The 25,230-nt window shown below is 34.8% G+C and overlaps 1 protein-coding gene across 2 annotated transcripts in view; it reads right to left on the bottom strand.

Annotated features, from left to right (window-relative positions):
- Positions 1-687: 687 nt before the first annotated feature.
- The window catches only part of LOC136028218 (zinc finger CCHC domain-containing protein 2-like), a 42,421-nt gene continuing 17,878 nt past the window's right edge, over positions 688-25,230 (bottom strand). Inside the window, exons 3-9 of one of the 2 annotated variants that reach the window (XM_065705935.1) lie at positions 24,236-24,414; positions 20,356-20,572; positions 15,313-15,555; positions 10,559-10,932; positions 7,868-8,059; positions 5,303-5,717; positions 688-1,801 (exon numbers count right to left, since the gene is read on the bottom strand). In XM_065705935.1, the coding sequence (XP_065562007.1) occupies positions 1,203-1,801; positions 5,303-5,717; positions 7,868-8,059; positions 10,559-10,932; positions 15,313-15,555; positions 20,356-20,572; positions 24,236-24,414 (2,219 nt within the window). In that variant the 3' untranslated portion in view covers positions 688-1,202. The remainder of the gene's footprint in view (positions 1,802-5,302; positions 5,718-7,867; positions 8,060-10,558; positions 10,933-15,312; positions 15,556-20,355; positions 20,573-24,235; positions 24,415-25,230) is intronic. The other variant, XM_065705936.1, reaches the window with a different exon arrangement.

Genomic DNA, 25,230 nt, shown 5'->3' with positions numbered 1-25,230 from the left:
TGCTTACTTTAGAAAATATTCATGGGAAGTGTCTGATATCATGTCAGCCAAATTATATATAGACGTTATTTAGTCATTAATATTTGGTGAAAAATGATAAAAGGCAGGGAACCGATAACAAGGTGGAACTAAATAGCGACGAAAACGTCAGATTCCGCTCCTTTTCCTTTCTAACTTTAGGATAGAAGATTAGCAATTTAGCTAATATATGCCACCTCTTCACAAAGACTCTTTGTAAAAACCTGGAACCTTTCGTTCTTTTCCAATAGGGGACGGGAATCCACACCCTCCCCAAATCAAAAAATTGTTTTACCATTTATTTTCCATAAAAAAGTCACGTATCTAGTAAAAATATGACCAAGTGAAGGCAGAGGGACGTGAGAGGGATACCGTCTCGTTAAAATCGAGTTTTATATGCGACAAAATTCCTGGGACTTTGTTGCAGTTAAATAATTGAACCCTAAATGCATAAAGTTTTTAAGTAGGAACATAAAATCTAAGTCAAGAAAATTCAATCAAAAATATTTTGAATAATAACAAAATATTATAGTGACGTATTTTCTTTCTTTTATAGATTCAAAAATCATGATAAATTATACATAGTTTTTATTTAGAATCTATTTCAACAATATTCATGTTTAGTTTTATTCAACAGTTGCTTATGTATTTTTTCTTCAATTTTTTTTTAATAGTTGAATGACTAAACAAAAACAAAATGCGTATTCTCAGTAAAAAAAGAAAAAGAAACGAAAAAACATTAGCAAGACACAGCCAAAATAAAATAAGGGTGAATCTCCATCTGTCTTTAATAAGTAATACAAACCCAGTTTTAAGCAATATGGCCAGCCTTGTAAGCTTAATTACAAAATTTGAGCTGATGTAGGTGGGAATAAGGTATATAGGTGTTGTGAACAGTTGCCAATTTAGTAAACATAACCGATCTTGCCAGATTAAAAAACTAATGAAATTAAATACTGGGTGTAGCAGTCAATAGTCGGAAAACTGTTCGCTGCTAATACCAAACTACATATTTTCTTACAAGCTCTCGATGGTAAAATATTGAATTTTAAACAACAGATAAATCGCTCCATCCAAAAGATTACACCCATCATTTGGTTCAAACATATCGTAAAAAACAAATCAATAGGCTCTACTGTAGTGATGGGATGGGTCGAAGATAATCTTTTTAAGTTATTTAAGTCTTAACTTCTACTTTGACTGGCAATATCATCAAAAGTAGCCTCCCCACAGTCTTGCCCTCTATGCCCAGGTTGACCACAATTGTAGCAAGAGATCACAGGTGGCGTCGTAGTTTGCTCAGGTGGAGTACTCTCCTTCGGCAGAGCGACGGCCGGTGGGGGCACTGCATATGCAACTTCAGGAGTGTAACCATTTTGGCTATTCACAAGTGGCACTATAGTACTAGGCACAGGCATAATACTTTGATAAAACGGCGGAGGGTTTAATATCGGTAAATAAGACTGATGGTCGCTTTGAACTGGATATGATGGCAGTAAGTATTGCAAGGAGCTGGAAACAGGTTCAACACCTGGCATAGGATAAAACTGTACAAAGCACATAGGTTGTTTTTGATGCACAGGGTTTGCTCGCATTCCACTTTCTCGACGGTTAATCGTCCGAATTTTTGGATAAGAAGACGTATTGACAGAAACGGGTATTATGCCTGCGAGCCGGCCCTGAACCGGTATTGGAGGGATTCCTCTTGAGGCTTGGCGTGTGGTTCCACCCAACTGACTAGGGGCCGAGGTTATAGGGTTAGGAGCAGCCTGCCTTTCAGGAGCTAAAAAAAAAATATATATAAGAAAGAGCATACCGAGATAGAAATGGCGGAAGTAGATCATTTGACGTCAAACAGCACCAAGCCAACGGGTTTAGGACTTACCTTACAATGCATAAATAAGCAAAAATACTACTATTTACAGAGAAGGATATAGATATTCCACTAAAAAACTTATATAATGAAAAACTCGTACCGGAACTGTCACTAAAAACGAAAAAACAAAACAAAAAAACGAACTAGTAATTACCATTTAAAATATATGTACTTTTCAGTAAAGAGAAAGCGTTCAGAAGAATTTCAGGGGAAGAGATTGGGGAAGCTCTAGTTTCTGTTAATTTCCGTTTGCTTCAAGTTATTTTCAATCTTTTTTTTTTACACCAAAGCGAAAGACACTGCAAATATAATGTCATAAATACAGATTACAGATACACAAATAGAAGATTTGAAAGAAGAAAATATATTGAAAGTGTTAGAAAAAAAGAACACCATATGAAGGTAAAAAGAAAACCACAAAAGCTATATAAATATCTTTTTATGTTATTTTATAGTATTTTCTAACCATTTAATCTACTTCTTATTCTTTTCTTTTTTTAGCTGATAAAGACTTTCAATTGCAAAGCCGACGTACTCACACTCCCTCAAAGCCCACTATAGTTTTAAATTAAATATTAACCATTTTTGTATTTTCATTTCGTTTTAATTAAAGCCCCACATAAATTACGGATTTCGCTCTAATAAACCCTAGTTGGTATCATAGTTCATTTAGTTGTTTTATTTTTTTTTCGTTGCTATTATATTAACATTTTCATTTAACGGAGCATTCTTTTCACAAGGACAGAGTTATTCCAATCCAAGTTTCGTTTGATGTTTCAATTTGTGAAACCTAGAACTGCCTGCCTCCGGGTATTCGATGAATACTGTGTGGGTTTTCACCATTCTTCGTGGATATTGGACAATTACGGACATGTGCCCCCTCAACTCAAGTAAATAGAAATATCGATTTATTTTCAGCCCACTATGTATACAGGAGAACTGGAATATCACAAAGGAAAGAAAAACACAGAAGAAAACTGCTAAAGCAAATGCATCAAGAAAATCGAATAAGAGAACGATGAAAACCTAACATAATTTGCTTATTAAAAAAGGTAAAGGATATGGCATTAGACTTTATAGTCCCTACCGGCGGTGCTGATCCCCGTCTCTTGGCCCTTCAACCAGGAAGTGCAATGGGGGGCTGGGGGCCAACCATCCTGTGCTTTCGCACACCCTTCGTGTTTACCTTCCCCGGATTTTTCCAGGTACCCATTTAAAGCTGGGTACACTCTGGCTAAGCTTACAGAGTCACTCCACTGACCCCCGTCCCAAACTAAACAACTGGGTACACTGGGATTTGAACCCGCGCCCTTTCAGACAAAGGATCCTGAATATGCTTATTACCTTGCCAATATAGGGAATAGGCCTACCTCTTTCACTTTTGAATTTTCTTCGGGTACAAATTAATTCCAACTCTTTTTTTTGTGTGTACTTTTAAACTTAATGTTCATCTATTTATTTTTTTTGTTTACACCCAGCCGTTGGCATACGGTAAACTGTATTTGATAATACAGTAATACATAAGCAAAGAAAAATCAAGTTGCGAATCTCTTCCCAAATGAAGCATTGGTAAATAACAAATTCACTAACCAACACGCAATATGTATTCAATTTTAAAAATCGAATACGATATCGGTATCGAAAAAATCAAATCGACATGGCATTTAATATAAGATAAAGATTACGAGTCAATACTGCAATATGTATGCAGCTTTAAGCAACAAAACATAAACTCAAAAAAAAAAGAAAGAAAACAAATAAAAGCAAAGTAAATATAACGCAAAATAAGAGAGAAGACTAAAAAAAAAAAAAAAACACTGAAAGAGGAGACGAAAATTTGAGTGCTGCCAAAGCGTTATCAACCTTTTGTCTGTGTTTTTATTTGAAGGTGAATTCAATTGAAAAAAAAAAGAAGTTTTTTAACTGAAAGTAAGGAGCAACATCAAAACTTAAAACGAACATCACTCTTACCGCTAAAGTTTTTTAGTGCTTTAAAAAAAAGCTTCTTATTGTTTCAATTAAACGACCGTTTAAAGAGCCGTTCTCAAAGAATTGAACAAAATACAAACTTTGGCGCAAAGCGCAAGGTGTTGAGGAGGGCAATCCCCCTCATATATGTAGTAATTTCTGTTCGTTTTAATTTTTAATGTTGCTCCTTCCTTTCAGTTGAAAAAAACTAGTTTTTTATATTTTTAATTTCTGATCGTATTTAAATAATGCCAGGAAATCTGGCTCATAAAAATAAACAAGAACTATAGATGAAAGTAGCCGAAACCGTTCAGCAATTAATCAACACATTTTATTGAATATATTGGTTGTAGCAACAGCTGCAACACAGTAAAGAGCGAACCCCACGTCATAATAACCGAAAATTAATTTAAACAAAACAAACCCTTCTCTTTTTCAACAGATTAGCTGATCTTTATCTAGCAAAAGAAGTAAAAAAATAACTCTCAATAAAAGATTTTCAGGGTTTTAGACTGATTCGGGCGCTTTTTTAAAGTTTATTTGAAATTTCATCCCTAATTAATAAAAAAAGAAAAAAAAAATTAAGATACGCAGACGCGGAAAACAAAGGAAAAAGGACACTAAGACTTGTTTAAGAGCTTAGGTAGAGATAATGAGGAATTTGCTCGTCTAAGAATATTAGAAACATGGAGATCCCACCTAAAGTTATTAAATTTAGCTAACCTGAAAAGTTCAATACTAGTCACAATCTTCTCAGGTGGGTTAAATAAAGGAGCGAAGGAGGAGAGTCATGAATGCTAGGCTTAGTAGAATTCACTTATGACTATTCATCAGCACTAGAAACTAGAGAGGATGGAAGTAGGAGAAACCTCACCAGAAGTGAATGGTAACATTTTTTTTCTCTGAACCATCTGCAACCCAACAGAAATGGAGGAAGTAATACTTTTTTACAAAAAGAAAAACCAAAAGAGATGAAAATGCATTTTATCTAAAGATTTAATAGATCAAAATGTAAAATATTATGGTCTTTTCAGGCTTTCTGAAGCTAAACAGAAATGGGAAAATATCCAATATTTGGTCATAAAGAGTTTCGATTAAATTAATAAGATTGTGTATTGTCAAAGTAAATTTTTTCAAGTTTCTGGGTATTTCTTATTCGGATTATTAATTAAGTTTGTTTTACTATCTTCCCATCCCCCTAGAAAATATCCAGACATGCATTGTCAAAAGTTAGTCTGTTGCCTTTTTTTTTTTTTTTATTTTTTTTTTTTTTTTTTTTTATCTAAGGATGTCAAATTTTACTTTCCAAGTCTCAAGGAATATTTGAGTTTTAAATATAAAAACGAAAATTTTCAAAAAAAAAACCTGAATAGGGATGAGGTTCATATGTTGATGTCAAAATCGAATATTGTGCATTATTTTTTTAATCAAAGATTATACCTTTATCATTATCCAATATCGAATTTGGCCCAGGGGTTGAAGCAGGCGACAATGCTGGACTGCTATTCATCGACTGCCCAGGACTTGACAAATCTGACCCACTCGTGGAGGCTCTGGTAGGAGTTTCAACAGCTTTCTGAGGTGGGGGAAGACTCACCGGCGGCCAAGGAACAGGTCGGCTATTCATCACAGGCCTAGGACAACCTCCAAACATTGGTATGGGTCCAAAACGAGCTGGAGGAGGTCTAATTGCATTAAGAGCTACAGTACGAGGACGAAGAGGAGAACGGAATGGTTGTACTGGAGTTCCGTCTGGTAAGACGGCCGAAATAAGCAATCCTTCTTGGTCAAGGGGATGAATGAGAGGCTCATGAATAGGTGAAATGTCTGGTTCCATTTGTACTATACCAGGTATCTATAAAAAAAATAATAATAATAAAAAAAAAAATTGACTGACAAGTGGAGTTTTGCATGAATGCCAAGTTAGAAAGTAAATCAATTGACCTCACAAAAAAGAGTTTAGCAAATTTTCATGTTAATTAAAGGAGCACGAAAGTAATTAGCCTACGTAATTCAGGCTGTATAATGGGTTATTAACGAACAAAACATTGTGAAGCAATGAAGATAGTTGATTCTTACTCTAGTTGCATTTCAACAAATGGATAAAGACCAGCTAGGGGATTCTTACTTACCTTCACTTCGTTTTTTAAAAACAAAAATGATTTAGACGCTTTTTGGTCTAATAGACAATATATATGTGTATTTCCTCACTGTCTGTCTTTTTTCAAGGGAGCCCCTTGTAAAATTTTTGTTTCCTTGTTGGGTCATTTCAAACCTGCTGCAAAGTGCTGAGAAAAATCTTAGCATCAATGCTCCCTCCTCCTTTACCCCATTTTTTCAGATCTTTCCAAAATATTCAGTATCTTACAGGTTTTCGTTATTTCCATGACGCCATGAATGATTACGGTGAGTTCTTTTTAGAACTCGTCATTGGTTTTATTTTTACACTCTACTTGTTATTCTCGTAATACCGGCTACACTATCAGCCGGGATAATTTAACCTTTCTAGTTATCTTTTTGACCTTTCTTGTATCTGCGTAAAATGCCAACCTAGAAATTTTCACAAGATACCATGTTTTGACGCGCCGAGCCACAGGGAGGAAATGGCACAAAATGTTGCACACTATCCCCGAATCCTTTGCAGCTCTTAGAATAGGAACAGATTTCGGAAATTTCATTCCAATAACACTTTCCCTAAAATTTTCATGACGACTGGTTCAATGTATAACGAAAAGTACGAAACGAAATGTCGCATTTGAGTGGGAGGGACGGGGGTCAAAACTCCATCAGCGAGTTGCTGAAAATTATGCATTTGATAATGGAATTTCCGATAAAACAATACCACCTTTTGGAGGATATTCATTATCTTTTTGTGAAATTATGCAAATTTAATGACACAAATAACCTTTAATGGATGTGTTTCAACTTAACAGTTTTTTTTGGGAGGAAATGCATAAAATAGAGATATCTCTATATTTATTCTTCCCAAATTTTCGTTAGGCAGAGAAATGGCCACTAATGCCATTGGTTGCTCTTCCCTAGTTATTCATGAGCTGAAGTCCATCGTTTAGGTGTAAAGACGCCTTGGCAGTTTCCTTGTCACGCTGAGGTGATCAATAGACAAGCTAGCTTTTGTACGTTTATTAAAAAGAAAATATGTTTCATAGCGAATTGACTAAGGCCCCTACATCATATGACAAATTGCTCGAACCGTGTTATATACATCTTTACAGAGTGCCACGAAAAGGGGGGCACTTTACTGATGCCAACCGTAATCTAGACTGGTGCTAAGTCTCATTTTTTTTCTAACATTTCTTAACACTGGGTTAGAGAGGCTGTGGGTTTCCGTGCTTTACATATTGAGCTTTCCCACTCAACTGATCATCAAAAAATGATCCACACACATTCCACTTGTTGTTGTTATTAGAGATATTGAACGAACAAAAATTTTTAGAGTAAGAGGAACTTCCCAATTCCTCTTATTTGTGAACACTACCACTTCAGTCTTTCACGAGCAAATCGAAGTTTATGCTTTTGTGAACATACCTGAATTTTATCCAACCTATCCAGTCAAAATTCAAATAGGGTCTTCAGACATTTATCTCTTATAAAAGATACTAGATTACGGTTACCATGACCTAGTACATGGCACATACTAACATGTCTAGTAGCTACACCATTTCGAAACACTTCTTATTAGGAAACATTTACCCTACCTGAAAAATTACTTCATCAGTAACTGAATGATGACAAAACCACTAGAAAAATAAGGTCCAAAATATGTCGACCAAATTTTTTTTTAGTGAATTTTAGATTTTTAGCAATCCACTGCCCTAATTCAACGAAGAGTAGTTTTTTAAGTTTACTATATTTTTTTTTTTGCACTAAACGGTAGTAGTGATACCGCACAAATCTTGATAGTTAGGCTTGATTTTTACCATGGGAGCCATTTGGGTTTATTTTAAAGGAGGAATCTTCCCTGTGTGCAGGTAGTGAAAGGCTTACCTCAGGAGTTAAACTATGTGGTCCCAGATGATTTGTCTCAATTGGATCCGGAAGAAGACCGTTTTGGGAAGGTGGATGACACACTCCATTTGGTATACCTATGTTAATTTGACACAACATCTTTCTAAGCTTGTCTATTGAGCTCTTGGTCAACCCATATTTTTCGTATTGTTCATCAGGTAAATCACGAAGCTGCAAATGATGGTTTTAGAAACAATAAAACAAGTAAACAAGTAAATACATGGACAAAATCTCGCAGTAAGCAAAAAAAGAAAAAAAAAATTTTCAAGCGATTTAAATATTAACTGAAATAACATGAAAAGATCATTTGTAATTTAAGTCCAAAAAGCTTTACATAGACAAGTACAGCAAAATAGCTACACAATTTAGTATACAATGAAAATGTTTTTAGTATATATTCTTTCCACTAAAGAAAGGAAGAGAAATTTATAAAGTTTCTTTCAGAATTTTTTGTAACCTGGAGCCAATTGCAGCTTCTCAAATAAACACAAGAAATAGAAAATCAGTGGGTAAAGAAAACGTGGGTAGTTTTGGCCAGACGATTTTGAGAAAAAAAGGGGTGAGGGAGGAGGCCTAGTTACCCTCCAATCTTCTGGTTACTTAAAAAGGCCTAGTTACGAACGTTTTTATTAGTAAAAAATATACGTAACTTACGAATTAACTTATGTAACGAACTTTTATTCTCGTATATTTTTTTACGCATATGAGGGGGTTTGCCCACTCCTTAATGCCTCGCTCTTTACACTAAAGCTCAAAATTTTGTTCCGATTCTTTAAGAATGACCCCTGAATCACATAGGCCGTAGAATAAATAGTTAAAATTACTAAAATACTTTAGCGTAAAGACCGAAGTAATTAGGAGGAGACGAATCCCTAATATGCCTAATAATTTCTGTTCGTTTTAAGCTTTAACGCTGCTCCTTACTTTCAGTTGAAAAAAACTTTTTCATATTTATTTTTTTATTGTTTTTTGTCTTAAATAATGATAGAAAATCCTGCGCCCCCTTCATGGAAATTCTGTTTCCACTTAACAAATTCCTCCATGGAAAAATCTTCCCACGTATACCCCCAGCCAAAAAAATCCCTGAAAATGTCTGTAAACTTCCCAATAACCATTATTATATGTAAACACTGGTCAAAGTTTGTAACTTGCAGCCCCTCCCCTGAGGACCGTGAGGGAGTAAGTCGTCCCAAAAGACATATTTGTTAAGTTTCTTACTATGTTGAACAAAATGGCTATCTCAAAATTTTGATCCGTTGACTTTGGGAAAAAAATGAGCGTTGGAGGGGGTCTAGGTGCCCCCCAATTTTTTTTGTAACTTAAAAAGAGCACTAGAACTTTTAATTACCGTTAGAATGAGCCCTCTCGCGACGTTCTAGGACCACTGGGTCGATATGATCACCTCTCGAGAAAAAACAAAAAACAAATAAACACGCACCCGTGATCGGTCTTCTGGCAAAAAAATACCAAAAAAAGTTCCACATTTAGGAGCTTGAAACTTCTACAGTAGGGTTCTAAGATACGCTGAATACGACGGTGTAATTTTCGTTAAGATTCTATGACTTTAGAGGGTGTTCCCCCTATTTTCCAAAATAAGGCATTTTTCTCAGGCTCGTAACTATTGATGGGTAAAAATAAATTTGATGAAACTTATATATTTAAAATCAGCATGAAAATATGATTCTTTTAATTTATCTAATTGTATCAAAGTTTCTTTTGTTAGAGTTTCGTTTACTATTGAGCCGGGTCGCTCCTTACTACAGTTCGTTACCACGAACTGTTTGATAAGCATACAGGTTAGCTATTGGTTCCTTGGGATGGAGAGTAAAACGCATACGAAAACCGCGCAACAGTTATGGCATCATTATAAAAGAGGAAAACTGCACGAGAGATATCTAATTGGTAAGATCGTTGCCAAGCAATATTTGTTCCATACTACAGCAAGATACTACTAAAATCTCGAACTGTTTCTGACAAACCTGTCGTATTAACTTATCCAGGACGAAAAAAAGAACATTTTAAGACTGGGTGTCTCTGCTCTTTTGAAAAACTTCATTTTTGACAGGGTACTGTAAGTCCCCGGTTAAGGCTTTTCACAATAACGATTCAAATATTCCACTCTTCCTCTCGTTCTGACGACGTTTTTGTGGGATTTGAGCTCTTCTTTGATAATATCAATTTTTTTTATTTATAGGATACTGTAGCTTTGGACGTGTGTAATAGTAACAATTTCTAAATCAATATTACTCGTGAAATTTATAAAACTACAGTTTGACGAAGAAAGACGTGACAAAATGGGAAAATCAAGGAAGCTTGTGATGCTAAAAGTAACACCTTCGTATCCAGATGACAGCACTAGAGGAAAGCACAAGGTTCTTTGGTCATGGCGGCATTTCAGGATCCACTTCTACTTTTGGCTTTCTCCGACCAGAAATCTTTAAAACAATTTAAAGGCTAAAACGATTCAACGAGTTTACCCGAACCCCGACTACCATTCAAGCAGATTGAGTTTATTATTTAAAGAGTGGACTGATCCCAAAAAGTGGCTAAGACGGCCGTACGTGCTCACATGATGGTGGACAAGCTTGTCAAACAGAATGTTGCCCAGCTAATCTTAATGTTTAATTAAAGAGTATGTACAATAGTTTAAAAAGTACAGAAAGGAAATACCTCCGATAGAGTATAATGTTCGAGCTTTGGCACAATTTTCCTAAACTTCTCCTTATTGAAAAGGTCTCTGAGTCGCTTAGGCAAATACTGCTGCCCGCTACTTGGAATTTCCACAGAATCATCAGAAGACGTCGAGTCATTACCACTATTAATTGGCTGTGACGGTGGAGGGGACGTCAGAGGGCTTCCCATTAACAACCCTGGAGTCGAGGCTTGTGATCTGATTTGTTCACTTTCGGATGCTAAAATCGGTGACCTTAAACGTGGCCTATCTTCATTTTTCGGAGTCAAATAATGAGTAGGGTAGTGTCCTCTTGGGGCAGCAACACCATGAGATCCGAAACGGATTATAGCAGGCGCTATTCCACCTACCGCTAAAAAATATAAAGTAATAAAGACAGCCCTTCTAGGATGTATAAAAAAAACAACAAACAAACAAGCTCTTATTTTCCATTTAATTACTAGTTTTAGTTTTTCTCCTGATTCCAACGCTTAAAGAAACTGGTACTCTGGGTACCTGCTCCTAGTGAGTTATCGTAGCTTTGGTGATTTTTTCTTCCTCCTTATTTAGGAGTTCTATAATTGCTTGTGTACCATACACGTAAAAGGAATATAAAATGTGCCTAAACTAGGAAAAACTTGGATTTTTTAGGGAGAGGAAAGGGTCCCTGGCTACCCTGTGTTCGTCCCTGTTTTCCATATCATTTCTCCTTTATTTACTCAATTTTTTGGGGGGTAATATTCTTTGCTTGCATTTTATGTGTTCAAAGTATAAATGTTATCCACTTTTTTGGAGGAGAAAGGGGTGAGAGAGACTAAGAGTCCGGAACCAATCTAATCTTGGCGAAGGAGGAATCATGGATAAACTATAGTCATCAGTTTATCTACCAAAAGATACTGTTGTATCTCAATCAAAGTTAATCAGAGGTATTGTTAATATCAGAATCCAAATTAAGTCTTCTTGTGAGTGCGGAAGAACGGGTTTAAAAGTATTTTCGTAAACAATTACTGGAGGACGTCAGATATAAACATGTGATTCCAAACGTGTGGCACAAACCCCACCAGTGGGACATGGCAATGTTTTGTCCATGGCTAGTTAGGACATGGAATCATGGGCAGAACGTGCAAACTTCGGCTAACTATACTTTTGATCTCAGTTTTGAAAAAAACAAAAAACAAAACAACAACACTTTTTCTTATTTCGAATGTGAACGACACCACATTCATATGCGTTTAAAGAGCAAAAAAGATGCATGACTGCATTGTAATGACCTTTATACATTGCATAAAAGAGACAATATTTGACAATAGTATAAGATATGCCAAGAGGGCAACCATAAAACAAGGTACTAAGTTAATCACCTTGTAATCTTCCCTCAGGTGAATACGCAAAATTTGAATATGATAACAAGGGAGGGGGGTAGATTATGATTTCACAAATTTCTAGGCTGGACATGGCCCAAAATCGGTTGGGAAACACTGATCTAAACGAAACTTGCTGAAAAAATAAAACATAGGCCCTTTGTATGGTCTAAAAAAGATCCCATCTCTGTGGAAGAAGGAAAGGAGGTAAGGGTATCAACATCCCTTATGATTACTAGATAAGTTGGCGGAATTCATTCAACAAAATCTGGTAAACCGCTAAAGTTAATACGTTAGGCGTCAATGCTCGATCGAATTTAAGTTTTGTCTTTGATCTCTTTTTGTATACTATATCTGAGTTTATATTTTCCTTCTTTTTGCACATAGGACGCCTGAGTGAAAGTATCGGGAGAAACGGTTGTATTCACACCTCGTCTTCTCAATAGCTGAAATTTTCTTTCATTTACTTGTTCTGCATTTTTCTTATGTAATTTCTTTGTACAGAATTACAAAAAATGTTATATGTTATAATATATGTTATATATATATAATGTTATATATATATATATATATATATATATATATATATATATATATATATATATATATATATATATATATATATATATATATATATATATATATTAGCCTATGTGATTTTAATATAAACTAAATTGAAACTAAACAGATCAGCCTATAGCTAGAGCAATACGATTCTGAATCATAAAATAAACAGTTTTACAAAATTAGAGTAAAGAAGGACTTCAAAACTTAAAACAAACTGAAATTAATCTACATACGAGGGGAGCTGCTGTCCCCCACAACCCCCACTTCTATTCACTGAAGTTTGACTACTGTTTCCCTGAAAGTATTTTAGAGTAGAACAAATACAACCAGCTGATTATTGCAAGTATTTTATTTATCGATTGTCTTTTAAAACATGTGGACTGGAAATTCTGATGTTCAAAGTAAACTCAAATAAGAACCATATCACCCTTCAAGTTCTCATTCAACTCTTTATTATCATTTGAAAAAGAAAACCTTTACATATTAAATTTCTGTTCGTCTTTAAGCGAGTTAGCTTAACAGTGACGCGGCTACGACACTCTCAGCCCCTCACCCTTTTTCCACCAACCAACTTTTTTATATTACAAATCTTCATTTTCTAAAAACTGTTATTTTTAGTTAAAGCTATCGTATCAAACAGTTCGTGGTAACGAACTGTAGTAAGGAGCGACCCGGCTCAATAGTAAACTAAACTCTAAAAAACGGAATTTCGATGCTAAAAGATACATCAAAAGAATTGAATTTTCATGCTGATTTTAAATATATAAGTTTCATCAAATTTAGTGTTTGTCACCAAAAGTTACGAGCCAGAGAAAATTTGCCTTATCTTGGAAAATAGGGGGAAACACCCCCTAAAAGTCATAGAATCTTCGAAAATCACACCATCGCATTCAGCGTATCAGAGAACCCTGTAGCAAAAATTTCAAGCTCCTATCTACAAAAATGTGGAATTTCGTATTTTTCGCCAGAAGACAGATCACGGGTGCGTGTTTATTTGTTTTTTTTTCCCAGGAGTCATCGTATCGACCAAGTGGTCCTAGAATGTCGCAAGAGGGCTCATTCTAACAGAAATGGAAAATTCTAGTCCCCTTTTTAAGTGACAAAAAAAAATGAAGGGCATCTAGGCCCCTCCCACGCTCATTTTTTCCCCAAAATATATTTTTTACTAATAAAAAAGTTCGTTAAAAATTAAAAGTTCTAGTTGCCTTTTTTAAGTAACCGAAAAATTGGAGGGCAGCTAGGCCTCCTTTCGCACCCCTTGTTTCTCAAAATCGTCCGATCAAAACTAAGAGAAAGCCATTTAGCCAAAAAAAAAGAATGAATATGCAAATTTCATTTTAATAATTTATGTGTGGAGAGCCAAAATCAAACATGCATTAATTCAAAAACGTTCAGAAATTAATTTAAAAAAAACCTAGTTTTTTTAACTGTAAGTAAGGAGCGACATTAAAATTTAAAACGAACAGAAATTACTCCGTATATGAAATGGGTTGTCCCCTCCGCAATCCCTCGCTCTTTACGCTAAAGTTTGACTGTTTGCCACAATTCTACTTTTTAAAACAATTAAAAACTTTAGCGTAAAGAGCGAGGGATTGCGGAGGGGACAACTCATTTCATATACGGAGTAATTTCTGTTCGTTTTAAATTTTAATGTCGCTCCTTATTTTCAGTTAAAAAAACTAGTTTTTTTTTTATTTAATCTTCAGTAAGAGCAGACCTGCCAACCTCTAAGCAAGCACGGTGCATCTTTAATCCAGATTGTCACCCACCGCATTCGCCACTCATTTGGAGGAGATCTCATGGAAACTTTGGAGATCTGAACCAAATAAATAAGTTTTGAGCTTCCTCCCCCCCCGCCACCAAAGCTTCAATAACATCCATTTCAATTTGTGATGCCCAACTGCTCAATGCTACATAATCGATAATATTATTGTACACATGGCATATAATAACGTTTGTTCTGCATAAATGTTCATGAACAAATGCGCCACTGGGAAGCAATATCGCCCGTGAACCTGTGAGATAGTATAAAGTTATTTGATTATCCAATAATCTAATCTCAAAATTCTATCTAAATGTCCATCTCAAAATTTCTCTCGACAGCATTTTGGTCGTATTCGGGCTAGCTAAAACTGAAAATAAAACTGTGTCTTTTGTTACTAAAAAAGGACAATAGAACTTGAAATTTCGGTTCTAATGAGCCCTTTCCTAATATTCTACAACCATTGATTTAATATGACCACTGCCCCCTGAAAAAAACAACAACAATATTTCGGATTTTAATGGATAAGGAGGAGAAACCTCTGTCTTATGACCCTCATACATGCTGAATTTCACGTGGTTAGTTCTCGTCAAGATTACACCTTTTATGGTGACACTTGCCCCTTTTTTTGAACAAGTTTTTGCAACTTCTAAAGAGTAACTTTAAACGTAATGGGTTTTACATATCTGTAATCAGAATAAAAAGCATATATTATTATCAGCTACATTTTTTAGAATTTCAGTATTTGTTGAAGAAGGTTGCTCTACATATACTGTCGCTCTATACATAACCAAATACCGAAAATGAGTTCCTAAAAAAAAAAAAAAAAAAAAAAAAAAAAAAAAAAAAAAAAAAAAAAAAAAAAAAAAAAAACCCTGATAGGTTGAAAGGCAATGACCAAGTGAATCTATTGAGGAGCAAATAGTACAAGAAACAAGACTAAGGAAAAAAAGTAATCTTGTTCTGAAAAAGGAATAGCAACAAAATTCTGGCTGCTTGCCAGTCATGGCAAACACATCCAGCCTTCAACTGAACTCTAACGAAAAAAGTAAAAAAGAAATACCAGGCTTGGGACAAGACAATTGCACTGAAGATGGTGGTCTGGATTGATTCTCAATACTCGAGTTGAAAACAACCACTGTATTAACAGGCTGTTTTTCATCGGGTGAGGTGGAGCCACTCTTGCTTGGAGACTTACAGTTCCCTCTTTCAAAACACTCTGGCCTCTCCCAAGACTCTTCTTGGGGTAAAATACAAGGTGAAACAGCCTTCTGAGATTCTTGTTGGTGTTGCGGCTGACCACGCCCTACAATCAAAATACTTTTATTTTCTTTATGAACGTAAATAAATAATTAAACGTAATTAACTAGTGCCTATTTGGTTTCGTTCTCGGATAAGTATGGATTTCTTTTATGTCTGCATCATTGTCCCAAGTTTACACACAATAATAATAAAAAAAAAGGGAAAAATGCCTTACCGTCCTCGAGCAGTTCAACAAGACTCAAAGTCTGTTTAGCTTCATTTGGTATAAATTGTATTTTTCACTATCGGACTTTAAATTTTCGGCATCATAAGCATTTTAAAAAATAAATAAATATTAATGTCAGAAAATGTTTTGGTTATTAAATGTAAACACTTTTTAAAGGTCTTTGCCTTAACTCACACTAAAATGTAACTGAGCATATTTTTTATATTCAAACGGACAAGAAAAACGAAGAAAAGAATACTACATATATTCCTTTTTTCCACAATTGTATTGAAATCAAAATCAGCAAATTGACTTCTATCTTAAACAGAGCATGTTCTTGATTTAATCCGATTATTTTTTAAATCAGAACTTCCACCTGCAACCTCTACAGCTTCATGGAATTCTATGAATGAGCGTCAATTATTTTTTTCCAAGGAGAGCATAGAACGGGGAGTGGGCTACTTTAAATATTTGAAACACCATAGCTAATGCTTAGATAATTTTTCACCCCCTAAGTTTATCCTAATTATGTTCTGTTACATAGTCTTATTTCAAGCTTTTATAATAGTGGCTCAATCCCCTCCTTAAACAACGTTATGAAGTTGGTTCAAACACCCTTTTTACCATCTATGACCCCACCCCCTGTTAAACAAAAAAATTTGATGTCCATAGCGGGATTCGAAATACCTATTTCCAAAATACAAGTCCAAGATTTGATCCGTAATAGCATTGACAAATTAGAGCGTTATAGCATCTAGTTAAAAATCTTTGCGGTAAATTAAGTTACAAAATTTCTAAGCACTATTTGAGGTCATACAAGGCCAAACGGCGTTTCACAATGATCTGTCATTGGGCCGATACTCTTTTTAATATACGTCAATGACCTTATTAATGCGGTTAAAAATTTAAAACCAACCATTTGTTGTCGTCTTTGTCAACCAGTATACGTCACTAACTGTGACAAGAGTTTGTCCTTACCGGATACACTTATTGCTTTTGCTGATGACAGTACTCTTGGCACAACTGGTAGAACTGAGTCTGATCTTCGTTCAAGGAATATAGCCCTTTTTTAAAGAGTTATCCAGTGGTTTGATGTAAATTATCTTGCCTTAAATGTCGGAAAGTCATGTTTTCTTATTTTCTCCAGAGTCTCAAAGGCTTGCCCTGACTTAAATGAAATAAATGTATCAAGAGGTTCTCTTAGTAGACCTAAGGATCGTTATGTTCGATTCCTAGGCATCTTGCTTGACAAAAATCTTTCGTTCAAGCATCATATTGACCTAATTAAAATGAAAGTCTCCAGGAGTCTCGGAATCCCTAGAAAGCTCAAATACATATTTCCAAGTCGATTCTTAGAATCTTGTTCTTCAGCCTAGTTCAGTCTTATGTTTCATATTGTTCTGTTATTTGGATGTCAACTTTTCCCTCGTCTCTGAAGCCACTTTCAAAACTTTATGATAAAGCAAGGACTCTTATTCAGGAAACTAACCGATTTTCACTTGAACCCTTGCTTGATTTGAAATCTCTCTATTTTCTTTCTTATTCTTCTTTCATTTTTTTACAGTTGCACGGCCATCTTCCTGCTGTCCTATGTAACAATATATCTTTTGTTTCTGTTCAATCGACTTATCATCTCCGCACTTTCAACAATTTACTTGTTCTTAACACACCGTCAGTGAGGTCTGACTTCAACCCTCTGACAGCTTGCAACAGGATCTCGTTTGCTATGTTCAAAAATTATGTTAGAGATTTTCTAGCTAGTAAATAATTTTTTTTTTGTCTCTATTTTTTATATTCCGGTTTCCCTTGGAGTTGATGTCTCTGGATTGAGTTGGATAATTAATTGAGTTGGTGAAATCATGTGCTACCCCCTTCCTAACTTGTCATTTTTGGGGATTATTAAGGTGGGTGACTCAATTTTGTTTTTGGATTTTGTTTATATTTTTTTTTGTGTTGGTGTTTTTTTTCTCCCCTGTTCTTTCCCGGCCATGGAGCCTTATGGGAGAGATTATCTTGAAGTAATTTTTTGTTTATGAATTTTGTTGTTAAATAAAGAACTCAGAACTCAGAAATAATAAGGAATACAGAGGAAGAGATATTCCACAAGAAAAGTTGAGCATTCAAATATACTCTTTTACTTATTAACATTATAATGCCTGAGATGAAACCAAGCATATAAAATTTCATAGTTTTATGGGACTGTAAAAGATATTTAAACTTTCTACGAATACATAACAGTCAAAGACTTTTAACAAGAAAAGGAAGAGTATTGTTACACAAAACATCGACTCCTGTGTGGTAGTAATTGAATATGAGGTACCCAAACATTTCTCGTCTCAACCAATACCTCTTTGAAGTGAATACAACTGTGCGAATAGGACCAATAAATAAAGACCCTCAAGAGGAATCTTCCTCACTTTCGAATAAAAAGTGCAAGACATACATTTTTTTTTCAGAAAGCTGCAATATCTTACCAGTTTTCAACTATTCTTTCATATAGATTTTTATATAAGAGTAAAAAAGAGATAAGGATAATCTCTTTATAATCTCTATATATTCTTTATAAGCTCTTCTTTTTATTCTTTAAAGTCTCTTTATATAAGGATAAAGAGCAGGAGTAGTTCAAATAACAGTTCAATAGGGACAATTTCTTTTATTAGAGGGTGAAAACAATAACAAAATCTCTGGATATTTTTCCTAACTGTTCAATAAAAAAATAAGTGTTGCAGTGTGGTCTTCGAAAATACCTACGTCATATGCATGGGAACCATGTGACCAAACAAGTTTATAACTATAAAAACATCTCTAAGAGACACGCAAGCATTAAAGATCAACACTATCTTTTGCAATGTAAGATGAAGAATATTGTACCACCCTCGATAAAATTCGAATTGCATTTACGCACTGTTAAAGGAGAAAAGCTTGAACGAAGTTTGCAAGTCAACACTTTGATTCATCTCATTAACGATAAAATAAAAAAAAAAAACAAGTTTTTTTAAATGAAAGTAAGGAACAGCATTAAAACTTAAAAACGAACAGAAATTATTCCGTATATGAAAGGGGCTTTTCCTCCTCAACGCCCTGCTCTTTACGCTAAAGTTTGACTCTTTCTCTTAACTCTATTTTTAAAACAGAAGGAAACTTTAGCGTCAAGAGCGGGGCGTTGGTTTCATATTTATTTTTTCATTGTTTTTTCAAATAATGCTAGAAAATCCTGCGCCCCCTTCATTGAAATTCTCTTTCCCCATTGAAATATCCTCCAACGTAACCCTCCCCCCTAAACTAAAAAATCCCCCTGGAAACATCTGTACACTTACCAGTAACCATTACTATATGTAAACACAAGTCAAAGTTTGCAAATTGCAGCCCCTACCACAGGGACTGCGGGGGAGTAAGTCGTCTCTAAAGACATAGTTATTAGGTTTATCGACTATGGTGAATAAAATGGCTATCTCAGAATTTTGATCCGCAGACTTTTGGAAAAAAATGAGCGTGATAGGGGCCCAGGTGCCCTTCAATTTTTTGGTCACTTAAAAAGGGCACTAGAACTTTTAATTTCCGTTAGAATGAGCCCTCTCGTGACATTCTAGGACACCTCAGTCAATACGATCACCCCTGGGAAAAAACGAAAAACAACAACAAAAAAACAAACAAAAAAACCAATAAACACGCATCCGTGATCTGTCTTCTGGCAAAAAAAAAATGCGGAATTCCACATTTTTGTAGATAGAAGCTTGAAACTTCTACAATACGGTTTTCCGATACGCTGAATCTGATGGTGTGATTTTCGTTAAGATTGTATGACTTTTATGGGGTGTTTCCCCCTATTTTCTAAAATGAGGAAAATTTTCTCAGGCTCTTAACTTTCGATGGGTATAACTGATCTTGATGAAAACCAGCATCAAAATGCGATTTTTTTTATGTAACTATTAGTATCAAAATTCCATTTTTTAGGGTTTCGGTTACTATTGAGGCGGGTCGCTCCTTACTACAGTTCGTTACCACTAACTGTTTGAAAAGTAGAAAAAGAGCTTCAATAGTGATAGATAAACTTTATCTGGAAAATACAATTTAAAAAGAGGTTGGTACAAGTGACTTTTGTTTTAATCAACAAACAACAAAAAAGCACTCCTTAGCCTCTCCAGAGAAAGATGGCTTAAATTTTTTTTCAAAATTATCAGAAAATAAAGAAACTAAGCTTTCTTTAATTCTCAAATCACATAAAAGTTAATTTGTTTATCGGCTGAGGACGGTCATTATGCATGCGATCGGAATATTCAAAGATTTTGTTATTGTTTTCACCGTCTAAAAAAGGATTTGTCCTTATTGAATTGTTATTTGTACATCATGCAAAGGCACTGTGGTCTTCGAAAATACCCGAGCAATTGAAAAATACCAACTGTTCTAATAATTATAATAATTAATTCAATAATCCCAATAATTCAAAAATTTCCAAATAATTTTAGAAAATATGTTGTGAAACATTCACATTTGTTATGGGAACAACGACACATTAACCATTCGCAACCACAATTTCATACAAATTTTTATTTAAAAGGAATATAAGAGAAAGAGAAACCCTAAAATCCCAATTGCACCCCAGCCCATTAAAAAAATAAATGAAGAAAAAAGAAATACCTGAGTATCTGACAAAAAAATTCGTAACTTCTGCTGAATGCAGTACTTTCGCTGGACATGCCTTCATAAGATGTTCAAAATATGGTCCCAAGGTCTCGCGTTTAAGGATAACTCTCCCAGACATAGGACGATTCCCAACTCCAGGAAATCTAGGCAAAGGCAAATGTTTTATATCATGAGTTGATGATGCGTCATGAGTTGTTACCAACGTTTCAATCTGCAAATAAGGTACTTGGAGTAAATGCCCAGAGTCAAAGAATGGTCTGGGTGTTTTAGCCTATAAATGAGAAAACGTTGTACTTCCATTGTAAGCTGTATGTTGTCTCTATAGCAAAAATAGCATTTGTAATAATAATAATAATAATAATAATAATAATAATAATAATAAAAATAAGACGATTTTGTTTTCAAACACTTTACATGTTCATGCCGATCAGTGGATTGATCACATTTAGATCTAACATTGAAAAGAATATCTTGAAACAAAATAAATCCCCAATCCATTAGGTTCTTTTTAACTTTTCTACTCACTAAGGAAGTGCATTAGCACCATCTCTGAGAAAAATTCAACAAATCCAGATAAAAATGTACACTCTCTATACCTAAAATCCATCAGATCACTACACCCGACACTTCCCTGAGACATCTTCACAAACGTGGTGTGTATACCCAGGAACAGAAGAAACTATAGCTTTAACCCCTTAAAAATAAAGGATTGGAAGCAAGCGTTTCTTCCGGAAGAAGAATGGACGATATCTGGAAGAAGGTTGGGGAGGGAGACGCTTTAAACATCATTGATGTTTCACCTTGACACCTCGATGGATCGGCATATGTGCGAGTCCGTTCAATACATCCCAGGCAAAATTTAATCCAATTTAAGCTGCTAAAATGAGCCATCTGCAGATACAGTCATAGCAGAGAAAATAAAAAATACAACCAAGAATGAACGGAGAGTTGAAAAAAGGCTTGCCACACATATTAAAAGCTTCAGGACTCTTATCAGGACAACTGGATTAGTCTGCAGAACCTCATTTGCTTAGCCACATATTGAACTCATTAAGAAGATCAGTATCGAATGTTTTTTTTTTTTTGGCATTGAAGGGTTTGTCCCAACACTGTTAGCTGTCTTGACGATTTTTCTAAAATCCATTTCTCCTTTTCAATGCAATTTACACAGATTCACATGTTGGCAGATTTTCCAAGACAACACGTACTTTTAGTAGGAAGAATGAGATTAAATGCAGTATATTTAATAAGAAGAAAAAGTTTTACATAATTAATTTCTTTTGTACTTTTGGCGTTGAATTCTGTTTTTTTGTGCGTGTTCGTACTGTTGTTAATTTCCTTGCTTGTTTGTTATTTATTTATATTTTGTGTGTATATGGCCCACTGGTTATTGAAATACACTTATCTATCTATCTATCTATCTATCTATAACTGGCTTTCTCAACAAGAATCAAAGAAAAAATGAAGCAAAGCTGGGTAATAGCTGCTAATGAGTTGGATTTCGCCATCAGACCTAGATTTGACTGATCATTCACAAAGCTCTCCAACACACCAACAACTCCAATTAGGTCTAGTCTGAAGGTCTCACCACGTCAAGTCATAAACAATACAAAGAACAATGTGCGAAAATTGTAAATGAATAAATGAATAGCATATTGCCATGTTTAATGTCTGGTACATTCGCAATTTGAAGCACATTGTCCATTGTGTCTATGATTTTGCTTTCAAATGCACGACTATTTTTTCTTTTTTTTTTCTCTCTTAGAAGTATTGTCACTTCCACTTGGCTTATGGGCCTCTTCTTCATCCTTAATGACAAATAAGTCGTCATATTTTATTTCTTCTTCTATGACCTCTGATGAAGACTCATACTCTGCTTGATGAACACTTTCAAAATTTGTGGAAGTGTCTCAACTGCCTATGTATGGCAGAATAAAGCTCATGATGTGGAATGAAGCCCATGGCCTTTTCTTTCCACCTTTAGCTCAACTTTTTGACAATTTTTGAAGCGTGGGCTCTCTCATGAAAGTGTCCCTCAGACTCTTTCATTTTTGTTTGCAGTTTGAAACTGAAGAAAGTTGCTGGTCTACTTCAAAGTAGTACGCTAACTCAAACAAACAAGATGAAATTACTTATAAGGAAAACTTTGGATAAGGTGACTAAACATAAAAATTATAATGAAAACAAGGGGATGAATTGATCTTAGGGAACACGGCTTGGGAGCTAGCCTATCAATTTCAAAATTAAAGTAAATAGAAGCTAACCTAAACATGAGCTAAATATTATAACAAAGACAATAAGGGGGGAAATCTACCCTGATAAGGTGAATAAGGTGACTAAACATGAACATTATATTGAAAACAAGGGGGAATTGATCTTGGGGAACAGGGCTTGGGAGCTTGGCTATTAATTTTAAAAGTAAAGTTTATAGAAGCTGATCGAAAAATGAACTAAATATTAAAGACAACAAGGGGGGGGGGGCTGATCTACTTCAAAGCAGTAGGCTAATTAAACCAATCAAGTCGATATTATTTATTAGGTAAACTTTGAACGGCCTGACTAACCATAAACATTATAATAATGACAACAAGGGGTAAATTGATCTTGGGGGACAGAGCCCGGAAATGAGGCTATTCATTCCAAAAGAACGACGGCTTATCTACTTCAAAGCAGTAGACTAGTTCAACCAATCAAGTGATGCTATTTATTAGGTAAACTTTGAATTCCTGACTAAACATAGGCTAAACAGTATAGTAGTCTGATGGCAACAAGGGGGGAATGGTCTTGGGGAACAGGGGTTGGGAGCTAAAGAGTCAACAAATACAAAAAAAAAACATTTTTACCTGGTTCATTCGGTGTGTTAGCCACTTCCTTCCAAGCCTATTTCTTTAACTGTCAGGTCCGTATATTCTTTGCTTTTCATATCATACAAAACAGGAAATGATCTAACACTTGTTATTAACCTTTCCACATCCATGTTTATTTTCTCCATTTTAATAATATTGCCAAGCTACACTTTTTTTGTTCAACTTCATGTTCGCTGCAAAGCATTTATTTTCCACTTTGGAAGGCCTTTTTGTGACTCGGCGACGCAATTTTCGCTTTGCGAAGTAATATTCGTGTTCTATGAGAATTAGGCTTACGACTTAATCAGGCCTCATAAAGCCAAAGACATACAATCAGTAAACCATTACTTAAAAGAGACTCAATCATTTAGCTGTTTCGTCAGAAAAAAGGAAATGACAGAAAGCAGACTTTAACAAACTCTTAAATGAGTTTATCGAACGAACTAAGTTTGGATGAATACATCTTCATTAGAAGCAGCATGCGTTAGATCTTTATCAAGAGTAACTAAGAGCTTATAAGAACCTAAGCTTCATAACTCTCAATTATATCCATTTTTTTTTCATATTTGCAAGCTGATAGTAGTACTGATGATGAATATAATGCAGGTTTACTTTAGTAAAGCTGCCCATTAACTAAATTTAGTACAAGTTGCTACAAAAGTAAATTAAAAATTATTGCAGTTATATTCTGTTACTGCAGCAATTACAGCATCAACTGGAATGAAAAACTTTATTTTTTTATTAACTTCTTGTTGAGCCTGGAAGGCAACCAAAGATCTTGTTGCATTATACTGACACGTGTTATTGTAAGTGCTATATTATTTATGACTTAAAGACTAGGGACCAGGGTTAATACCCCACCGTATATATATATATATATATATATATATATATATATATATATATATATATATATATATATATATATATGTGTATATATATATATATCATATACATGTGTGTGTATGCATATGAGCGTTTGTGTATATTTAAAACAGAATACACTTGATAATATTGTAATTACTAACCTTGCGATGGAATTTCAGTAAGTCATTGGAAGAGAGTCTCACCATTGATACCTTTCCACCCGACCAACGCACCTGAAGTTCTACATCACTCCTCTTTTCATGGCTTCGGCGATGAATAATACGATGCAAAGAAATGTGTTCGACCTGACTATGTTCTGTGAAATATGATGTTGGAGATCCTATAAAAGAATTTTATGGTTTAAATTGAAGATCAATTTTTAAAAATCAAAAGGTAGGCACATTTAGGGAAGTTGGCTGAGTAAGATAAATTTAGATACCAAGCAATTCCAAAGTTGAACTTGTATATACTTTTAGAAATCAACCTCACTTTCAGCGTCCTTTATATCCATATAGAAGATAGGCGTGTACTAAAGGGGGACAGGGCGGTACTTTCCCCAAAGTTCTTATGTTTCCACAACAATTTCCAATATTCTGCATGGAATTTTATGAATACTTTTTGAATTTGTCCTTCTCCTATTCATACTCCTGAGTACATATCATGTAATGGTGCCCAAAAGTATATTCCCATCTAAATGGCTTGCTGTTATTTCCTGCATAGAACACTGGTATTTGAGACTATGGACAATATTTTAGAAAAAACAAAAAAATCTTTTTGCACCAGGTTTAAACAACGAGGCTATACTTTAGCAGCTATAATAGATATCAATTCACAAAAATGTTGAGGAGGAGGGGAGGAGGACTTCTTTGATTTTCTAAAAGAAAAGATATAAACAAAGGTAGATTTCAAGATGTAGAGGGGAAACATTTTTTTAATGGAAACATAATGAGAAAATAAAACATTAAACATGACATTAACATAATACAATGGAAACATAAAAAAAGCATTTCTCAAAATTTAAGAAGGCCAGTACCCCCCCCCACAAAACAGACTAAAGCAATCAATATATCTAAAATAAGAAATGTTTCGACCTAAAGATCCTCTCTGTCTTTATAGACTGGGTGCATACAGAGTTTACCCACAAGAAGAATACTAA

Source organism: Artemia franciscana, chromosome 6 (assembly GCF_032884065.1).
Source record: "Artemia franciscana chromosome 6, ASM3288406v1, whole genome shotgun sequence".
NCBI classification, from domain to species: Eukaryota; Metazoa; Arthropoda; class Branchiopoda; order Anostraca; family Artemiidae; genus Artemia; species Artemia franciscana.
This window is presented reverse-complemented; position numbering and strand designations above follow the sequence as displayed.